The 10,721-nt window shown below is 40.5% G+C and overlaps 1 protein-coding gene across 7 annotated transcripts in view; it reads right to left on the bottom strand.

Annotated features, from left to right (window-relative positions):
• Positions 1 to 10,721, bottom strand: part of SLC4A4 (solute carrier family 4 member 4) — a 289,901-nt gene that overhangs the window by 15,986 nt on the left and 263,194 nt on the right. For all 7 annotated transcript variants that reach the window (XM_075607963.1, XM_075607983.1, XM_075607994.1 and 4 more), the window contains 5 exons: positions 10,457 to 10,618; positions 9,057 to 9,235; positions 8,313 to 8,385; positions 3,239 to 3,307; positions 594 to 767 (listed from right to left, as the gene is read on the bottom strand). In XM_075607963.1, coding sequence (XP_075464078.1) covers positions 594 to 767; positions 3,239 to 3,307; positions 8,313 to 8,385; positions 9,057 to 9,235; positions 10,457 to 10,618 — 657 coding nt within the window. The remainder of the gene's footprint in view (positions 1 to 593; positions 768 to 3,238; positions 3,308 to 8,312; positions 8,386 to 9,056; positions 9,236 to 10,456; positions 10,619 to 10,721) is intronic.

Raw genomic sequence — 10,721 nt, 5'->3', positions numbered from 1 at the left:
GACGCTGTATATGATGCATCCCATGTTAGGCCTGTCATGTGGTAACACCGTCCTAATCTTTCCTATTGACCCTCCCCAAATCACAAATTGGTGCATGCAGGGTAGAGTTTATGCACGGCACCTTGAAAAAGTCATGAAAAAGGTTTGATATAAAATTGCCTTCAACAAAACCACAATATAATTACCCTTTTATTTTATTTTTTAAAGGAAAAGCATAGTGGTTAAAATGAGCTATTTTTAATGTAAAATATTATACTTTTTTTTAACCCTTTCAATATCAGAGAACTTCACGACATATAGTAGAGCAAGCACTGACGGGGTTAAACCAATCCTGCAATACCCCGTGGCAGTAATCGGAGATAAAATAAACGTCTCGCATAACTTCTGATATTTCCACTGCCATCCACCCTTATAGAAAATGGATCAAACAGGATCAATCATTCTTTCTTCATAAATATAGGTGATATGGTTGATTTACAGGGTGAAAGAAAAGAACACAGGAACTCAGGTTCTGTGTACTGTACTGTACAAACACCAGCATTCGCACCACTGTTTCATGCATCTGAATGGGCTGACTTTGCACCTGAACTCACCATGACTGGGAATATTATAGCAGCCACTGTTGATTTGAGGACCCAGAGCAGTGCCAGACACAACACTTGAATGAATGTGAAGAGATGCACCCTGCGCAGAGGAACGTGGCGTAGGTAGATGAAATCTGGCTGATGCTTGGCAGGCATCAAAAGCAGCTTGAGGCGGTCCATGAACTGCAGAAAAGGGAAGGAAGAATAAAGAGTATTGTAGACAAGGAATCTTCCCCAGAGCAATGGATGGAAACATGAGTACTTTGTGTAGTTGAACTCTCCTTCTAGTTTATCCTGGTTTCACATGACTGGTTAAATAAAGAGTTCTCTGTGTGCCTCATAGTGTGGTTGTTCATTACACTGTGACGGATGCAACTTTCTTTACATGGGATTTTATGTGTTGGCCTTTGTGTGAAAAGGTAAGCGAGATCCCAAACCAGAAGCTGAAATCAGGATGTTTAGCGGCCCAACTAAAATATAGGAAATGATTTCTGCTTGTATTCTCATGACAGTGTGCAAGTACAAGGTCACCCTGTTTATCCTAACTTAGGCTGCGCTTATAGAGTCGGCGACAGCGCCGCCGCGTCAAAACAAATGCATTACCGCCGTCGCGTGCGCTTATAGTATGCGCGACGGCGAGGCGGAAGTCATCTCAATTTGATTTTTCCAGCGACAGCTGCCTGACGTCCCCGTCGCGTCGCCGGCACTATAAGCGTAGCCTTAGATTGTAAGCTCTTTAGGGCAGTCTTTCCTTGACTTCAGTTTGTATTTTACTTGCTGTTCTTGTAACCTTGTAAAGCACTGCATAGTATATAGTTGGCACTATCAATGTGTATATATACACACATATGTATATATATACATATATACATTTGGTTCAACCTGTTAGAGATCATATTTGCAAACTAGTACACGTCATACTTTAAACTATGTTAGTACATCTCAGTCCAAAGGTGTGTATCTAGTTTGACTGTATATTAGAAATTAAAACTGTCAGATTGTAAACCAGGCTTTCTGATTTGTTGTAATTCTAGGTGTTTATAAAAAAAGAATTCCACTTTATTTAGTATACAGTAGTAATGATCCCATCAGTACAAGACACGGAGACAAGTTTACTAAGCAGTGGCACCCCACATATTTACAAGCATAGCTCAGTAAATATTGTCCTTAACAGACCAAGTGAAGCGATGCAAGATTAACTACTCCACAAGACACAAGCTGTGCTGGAGGGCTTCTTAGTAAATAAAGGCCAATAGTGTTGCATTTCATGCACTGCCTGGGGTTAAGGGCCTCAGCTACTCCTAAAGCATTCAACTCCTGCAGACAAGGCGGTAATGTCATGATCTCGGGGGGTTATTACTTAAGTTAAAAAATCAAGTCAGTGTTTCTGAAAACAAAATATTTTGTGAAAGTATGGCCAATTAGTCTCAGAAAGTCCATTTGGGCAAGTATCCCGCTAAGCTTCTTGTTTTCTCCCTTTGGCGGTTTCTGAAAGTTGTATCTGACTTTGGGGCTACATTACATTCAGTCCAGTGGATGACAACAAGGACTATAGTGTGTCTGCAGTTGAACTAACAGCCATTCCCCTTTCATAGAGCAACATGTTCATCTTACGGAAACCTGCTGAAAAGTAACATGCAGATAAACAAGAAAATAGAAAGGGGGTCTACATAGCACACTTAAAGGCCAAAGTGGTGGGCTACTGTACACGAACCAGAAGGCTTTAAAATAATCTCCATAAGGTGAGTAGACCTAAAAATATATACTGATGAACTCATAAGAGCTGCAGATGCTATCTGCCCTCCAAATGACCCTTATTACCCTCTGAATAAACACCAATAAGCAAACCGCTATTGGTGGACGTTACTATTACATATTACTTGGGTCAGAGAATATTGGGCAAGGGCCCCAAGCAAAATACCATATACCACATGACACAACTGGCAAAGGATTAAAAAAAAAAGTGTTTTAGTGCTTAAAGAATACAGTGCAGGTGTATGGGATTATCCCCTCAAACATGAACTGCTGGTTTGGTCCTGTCAACTGCAGAAGTAACTGCAACACAAGGTCTTGAGGGCCACAGGAGTTCAAAAAAATGGTGTCAGTTCACCTCGCAGCAACTTGATCCGAGGGCACATTACTGGTATCCACCCCTGCTCCCATTGTGTTCTTGGAAAGGATGAATGCGGCATCAATAACGTTAACTAGGAGCACCTCATTAATTCTAGGCCACAGTCTGAATCCTGGAAAATGAGTTGGTAACAGATGAGTGCACACTGGTCTCACTATCAGTCAGGAGTGACTGCAGCAGGTTTTTTATAGGCATGCCCTTGATTATGCATTTGTAAAATTACAGCCACATAGTAAAGGCAGTGTGCAGCTTCCACGCACATTTTAATCCCACAAGTCTGGTCGGAGATAGCACAGGTATTGTATCTTCATATTTTGCCATCTTTAAATACACATATTTAATGGATTTAATAGTTTGTGTGTTTGATTGAAATGAGAAGTTAAGGAAGAAAGAAAGAAAGAAAGAAAGAAAGAAGGAAAGAAGGAAAGAGAATGTAAAAAGGGTGATGATGCCTATTGTATTCCAGCTCAAAATAAAGGATCTTTTAGAAACCAGTAGTTAGAACAAGGTTGCCATTTCGTACCTGCACTCCATTGAGGGAAGCCACACCCATGTACAGGAAGACTCCATACAGAACAGGCATGGGGATGAACTACAAGAACAAAAAGAATGCACACACACATTAATATAAATATATATGTATATGTATACAGGATATTTTTGTAATCAATCAGTTTAAGGGAGAAAAACAGAATATTAAGAAGCTCCCATGAAAATTCACATTTCCACACACAGACATAAAATCAACAGTATTGAACAGGACGTATAAACGTAAAAGTGCAGTCCCACTTAGTAGCAAGCATGCAGCTCAGTAACACCTTATTTACCATACCAATGATAGTTTATGAAACTAAGACACCTTTAAATCAGAAAGCCTAAAGGAAAAAAGTTCATTAACAAATAGGGGATATATACAATGCTCTTTATGAGACTTACACCGGATGTAGGAAAGGAGGCAGCAAAAATGCCAACGTTTCTGTGATAAGAGCTAAGATAGACAGTTATGAAAGTTTTGAGATGATCCCAGCGTATGTCTTGCATCCATGGCCTATTTCCCCAAAACAGAACATTACCGGATGTCTTCCTAATGGAGGATATCAGCATTAACAAGGGAAATGAAAGGCAATCCTTTAATAAAACCGAGTTAGCTGTGGCTTAACAGCATGTGCGCACTTTTGCCAAGAGCATATAGTATTGCAATATAATTACTGTAGTACTAATAGCAGTCCTTTAACATTAAAAACGACTTGAAATGTATTTATTGGTCAGCAAGTTCCAATGAATGTAGTATTTCATTAGTGTTTTCCTGCATTCAACATTTCTACTAATATCCGATTAAAGGGGGGAAATAACTGTGCTCGACAAGTAAATTAAGCCACTTGCAAACTCCTTGTGACCGTGGTTACACAGCTGTATATAACATGCGAGTCGGGTACTGGTAATTAATTCATGATCTTTCTGAGTCAGGGATTTGTTGTGTTTAGGATTGGATTATTATTTAAACGGTAACTTAATTTCATGTTGCAACTTTCCTTTTGTCGGGAAAGAGTATATTGAAATATACCATAAGAAGATAAACAGGCATTTTAGACATGTAGTTAATATGCCTAAAATACATCTCTCATCATATAGGATCAAAATATTTGAAAAATAAGCATTTGTACTGTAGTTCATATCAGTTAATTATGAAGTTTCTCCTATACTATAGGTCAGGAGTGTCCAACTTCAGTCCTCAATAGCCACCACAGGCGAGGTTTTAAGAATATCCTCGTTGCAGCACAGGTGGCTCAATCAGTGGCTCAGTCGTTGACTAAGCCACTGTTTGAGCCCCCTGTTTTGAAGCAGTGATATCCTTAAAACCTGACCTGCTGGAAGCCCTTGAGGACTGAAGTTGGACACTCCTTCTATAGGTGCATGCTGTCTAACTGTACATATTTATTTTATCATAAATTCGCCACTTGGTGGCAGTCACGTCACATTGAGTTCACCACAGAAATGGCTACATTTGTGAATCTCGTATACCTAATTAGGGACATTACCAGGAATCAGGAACAATGTGTTAAAGAAGATTTCCCAGGTTCTTCTGTCTAAAACAATCTTTCCAGCGTGCGACCCCAACTCCCTTACCTCCTCTCCGGCGTCAAATGATGTCGCGGGTCACGTGATGTCACGTTGCCATTCCGACGTGACGTTACATGACCCTGCGACGTTATTTGACGCCGCGTTGCCATGGCGACGCGTTGCCGAAGAGAAGGTAAGGGAAGTTGCAGAGGCCTCACGCCATACCCCGGCATTAATTTAAATGCCTTGGGGGAAGAGCGCGGAGCCGCTGCAACCGCCGCGCCCCCCCCTGAATAATCTTGCGCCCCCCAGTTTGCGCACCGCTGGTCTAAAACATTTGTGTAGAGCCTAACTTCGGTAGTGCTGAGGGAAATGGGGGAAGCAAAATGCATCTGCTTCATTTGTCTCTAAGGCTGGGGCCATGTACTCCATCCATTTGTGTTGACAATGCTGATTTGTGATCTTGAGAACAGATACGCACATTAAAGCAGATACGTACACAGGCTTTATAGGTGAACAAAAGTTCTGTAAGATTAGCAAAAGACCACAGTAGCCCACTCATTTAAAAAAAAATGATCTCACCTATTCCTCAACCTATTCATTTATTTTATTTTTTAAATATTTCCATTGGTTGTTCGTACTTCAATATCACTCCGAAGGCCATCCAGAGGGAGCAAAAAACCCAACTGTTCTGTACTTACATGACTGCGTATTACATAGTTACTAAGGGGCTTATTCTATATCAACTGAAGCAGCCGATCAGCCTTTTTCGGCGACTATATAATAAACTCCTGAGAATATGTTGATTTAATATGTTGACCTGGGTTCCTTCATTCTCTGTTCGGCTTTTAATCATATTTTTTTATAGCTTCAAGAAATAAATTTAAAAAAATCTCTAATTGAACGTAAATATTTTGATGCACAACGTGGAGTGGAGAAAATAAGATATTGCATTATTAACTTCACTCCAAAAATAGTTTAACCTGAAGGGGCATAGTGTATTTCCTCTGCAAGTACAGTGTTAAGTGGCCTGCAGCAAAGTCAGTCTCACAAACAGCATTGCTGTACAACTGATGGCATAACCTTGACAAGAGGAAGGGAAGCAGTTATGGCAGGTAAGATAGATTTGACACTTAATAAATTAGAAATGCCTCTCTTTGCCGGTAAATTTCACTAAACCACATCAAATGTATAGGATTTGAGGAGGAATAGAAACACTCACATTTTCATCACATGGGAAAATCTTAGCTACCTAGATCTAAACAAATTCCAAACTCAAGTGTAAAATATATTTCTGTAACACTATGCTCACCTCTAATGCCCTCTGATTCCTGCTAGGTCTCAACAGAGGAACTACAACTGTCAGAAAGACTCTCTGACTATTTATTCCTGTGAGTTGTAGTACTCAAGACACCACAAAAACATAGTCCGGGCTGACAAGAGATGGACATTCCTGGGCTAAGTGTTTCTAAACAGGTGATACACTGGCGACACACTTTATTCGAGCTCGGCTAGTCCCACGAATTCGGGTATACCCGGGTGTATTGAGGTTTGTGACTGTTTTCTGCCCGAGTGCATTGAGGTATTTTCCAAGCAGGGATTGAAGCATTTTATTCCCGCTGGCTGCAATACTGCACAGTATATATATATATATATATATACTGCATTACAATTCATGAATTTATGCCATCTGGTAGACACGCAAAGCATTGCAGCCTATTAAATCCTAATCATTATCATTTAACAGATCAGCCGCCCGTCAGCCAGGCATGAACCCAGGCTGGGAAGGCAAACGCAACGGGGCTTGTCAGAGGTGAGGAGCGGCGCATTCCAGGTATCTGCCAGGTACATACTGGGTATTTGCTCGAATAAAGTGTGTCGGTGCAGTATGTGTAGAGACACTGTGGCATATTCTTTTCATGTAGAAAAAGATCTGTTCTGCCGTTACACATATTATTATGATTATGAAACCATGTCATGCAGCTGCAGGTAACTGGGGTCTGTGTGTCTACACCTCCAGCAACACAAGAAGAGAATGGCCTCATAACCGGTGCAAGAGGTTGTGGTAAGAAAAGGATCCTTCCCCCTCCGGGTTATGAACAATTTGCTGGTTCTCGATGCATTTAGAACATTCTTGTCCCAAGGGAACAATTCACTCTGGTTTGTTATTACAGTTATCAAGTTATCATATTGGTTTTTTTGTATACATTTTTGACAGATTGCTCACCAGTGTGTAACGAGCAGTTGACACAACACTAGAAATATATAGTAAATATCTATGATAATCATCGTAGGCTATGTCAGAAGACGTACAATACAGGATCTTGAGCAAAGGAATGTTTAATGGTATAGATTGGGGACCATATTTACTAAGCACTGTCGTTGGCGACGGCAACACGACGGGTGACGTCACCCGTCGCCACCGGCGAAAGTTATGTTTCGCCGGGCCGCGGGATTCCGGCAATTTGATTTGTTCAAGGGCCGTCACGTGATGCGACGGCCCTTGAAAAATAAAATTTTGCTGGCTTCAGGTTTTCGCGACAGCGACGTCGCTCAGTCGCGTGCACTATAAGCGCAAGCGGCGGCAATGTATTTGTTTTTGGGTGACGTCGCATTGCCGGCACTATAAGCGCGGCCTTAAGCATCTTATTGCCTTCGGACCATTAGGTACGTACATTACGATTTAGCACCACTGTTATGGCTGTACGTCTTTTCAGTGATAGTGTTGTAATATGTAGAGCACAGAATACTGGGCTTCAAAGTAAACAATGAGTGTACAGTGTATCAGCACTGCTAGTCTCATACTGATTTACATAACAGGCCTGAACAGAGGATTAAACACAATAGCATGTCCATTTATTATCTACATACACCAGATGTATGGGAATATATATATATATTGTCTGAAGGCTTGGCTAACACGGTACTGATACCTCTATATATATATACAGTGTTCGACAAACCTATACATTTGCTCGCCCCGGGCGAGTGGATTTAACCCCCGGGCGAGTAAATATTGGCCCAAGCAGCACACGTTTGGTACTAGGTGGCGAGTAGATTTTTTTGTGTGGCGAGTAGATTTTTTGGTGATTTGTCAACCACTGTATATATATATATAATACATATAGTGACCATATGTACCAGTTTAGCCAGTCCCAGTTTTTAGGGCTCTGTCCTGACTTTTTGGGGGTACTCTCCCCTTTTTTTGGGGTGCTGCGTGATGGCCACCTCATGCTCATGCGTGACATGTCGACCGCGCATGCACGATTGTCGTTTGCCGGACCCTCATGAGCATGAGCGACCATCAAGCTTCGATCACGCATGCGTGATCGCCAAGCACACAAGCAGCTGGCAAGTAACGATCTTGCATGCGTGGTCAGCAACTGCTCTTCGCACATGCGCAGTTGGGCATGGGCACTGCCCATGCGTGACATTTGTCTCGGTTTTTGTCACAATTTTTAACACAATTACAGTAATTTTGTAGACAAGAATAATAAGTCACAAACAAAAATACAAATGCCACATATTATATTTACCTTTAAGATAGGTGCCATGAAGACAGACACACCGGTCAGAATAAATACCATAATCCCAGTGAGTCTTTGTTCCCTGAAACCAAATCAAAATGCTTACATTTTAGCATTCCACTGTCTAAAATGCTAGACAATTATAAATGTTTATGTGAGGGGTTTCCCTTACAGGTTCCCTAGTTTCCCTTACTCCCAGATTTACTTGAGGGCCACATTGTGTGTGGATCTACAGTCTTATTTCATACCCATGCCGCAGGCAAGTGAATAAAGTAATCTGAAAAGTGCTACAACTCAGTGTATGAATTTCTGTGAAAGCACATAAATTAAGTCCCTGGCTTCGGGCCTACCTATCAAGCTCTAAGTCCAGCCAATCCCCTGTCAGCATAGATAGATGGAGAAGGGCTCAGTGCCAGAAGCTCTCTGATAGGTGGAACCCGCTACATATACATATTGGGCATGTTGCGCCATAACGTGTCATATAGCACAGCTTAGTGTGTGTGTGTGTGTGTGTGTGTGTGTGTGTGTGTGTGTGTGTGTGTGTGTTATTGAGTGTACTGTTATTTGATCTTAAATTATTTGAAAAATTGGGATTCCACTGCAACAGCTATATAATAACATTACCAGTAGTGATGAAAATTATATTATGGCACATGCAATGATGGTTTTTCAACTGATATTCCAATTCTTTTTTGTGAATAAAACTCGATTTCCGCCCACTTTCATACAAAGCTAAAGTTTAATGTATAGTACCTCACTCCCAAAAACTTAGGTTGTTCGCCAGGTGCTGAAGTTTCCGTCTCCATCTTCAAGCTGTCAATGTGTGCAATGGAGATCACAGTAGCAGCCACATACCAAGGAAGAGCCATGAAGGAACACACAATCATCAGAACAGCGACCCAAAACAAGTCCAGATGATAACCAGCACCTTTCTAAAGAAGAAGAAACAAAATAAATGTAATCCCTATAGAATAAAAACAATACTATTGGCATGGAAGTGCATTGCAGCAGGAGGTTTAGCTATCAGCAATACAATGTTTTGCTAACATTCAAAAATGCTCTTTCCTATATATATATATATATATATATATATATATATATATATATATATATATATAGGCTTCATATATGCCCATTTAAAACATACAGACAGCCTTTGCTATTACAAGTCTTACAATACATACGTATTGTTTCAAGTAATGTTCACTAATGTCAAATTACTGGATAATGAGATGGATAATCTAAGTGGAAATCTGAGAGTTCAGGAAGCAATGGGTAACGTTTAACAAAAAAAGACTTTCCGGGCCTTGAATGGATGTTTTTGGCAAGACAAGAAGCACACTTAATTATGATGCATACAATGCCCTCTGCGTGGCACTAAAATACTTCTTATGTCATGCATTTTTTCATGCTCCGTGGTCACTAATTGTTTAGGAAAGTGATCTACATGGAGCACACACTTCACTGGGACCTCACAATGCCCGAGTGCCACTTTTGTTTCATCTGAACAATCGCCACAGTGTTCTTCTCTTACAACACATGCAGTTTCCGACATAATGAATGGCACATTCAACCTTTATTTCTTTATATAATCTTGTATTCTGAATTTGTTTACTTTCCTCCTGCACTACATTTCTCTTGGAAGATTCTACCTCTGCTCTGGCTGCATCCTCGCTCGGTATCAATTTTTTTGCAAAGAAGGTTGAAATAGGCTACTTAAGTATTTCGTAATATTCTCTAGTAATAAATTATACACGAAGAACTCTATCAATTCTGAGACAATGAAACTCTGCAGCAATGAAGAAATTCAACGGGCTTTTTTTTTTTTTTTATATTAATTATTGACGTAGAGTTTAAAAACGAGGATTTTCTGAAATGAGCAGGAAACATGTAAATGCATCTCTTCAAGACTGTTTGAATGTCACTTGATTGTAATGGCAAAACTGGAGATGAAATTGCAAACTGCCGCTGAAATGTGCTGTAACACAAAGCTGTATGCCTGCATGGAAACTGTTTGCTGTCCAGTCATAAATAAATAAACTTGGTGTGTGTAGCACACTGTTTAATTTTTTAGTGCCTGTGACAGTGATGTTGCTGGAGGTGAAGAAAAGTTTTTGTGCAAAGCTTTTTGGCACCAATAACACAAGACCAACCTTGAGTTTGTGTTCCTTCCTGTTGACGATGACGCCTGTGATCTGTTGGTCCATGAAGATCAAAATTGTCACGAGAAGAGCAGGGAGAGCTGCGGCAAGATACACCCACCAGGGATTTCCTCCAAAGGGTGGGACAAACCAGCCTCTATTGGGACTTGTTGGCTTAAAGAAGGAATAAAAATAAAAAATAAAAAACACTCAGCAATCTAATACAACATAAATTGGGCAATTTAAGTAAGATTTAAAAATACTTCAGCATTTTGGG

Source organism: Ascaphus truei, chromosome 1, assembly GCF_040206685.1.
Source record: "Ascaphus truei isolate aAscTru1 chromosome 1, aAscTru1.hap1, whole genome shotgun sequence".
Lineage (NCBI taxonomy): Eukaryota > Metazoa > Chordata > Amphibia > Anura > Ascaphidae > Ascaphus > Ascaphus truei.
Note: the sequence above shows the minus strand (reverse complement) of the source record. Positions and strands in the feature narration are given on the sequence as shown.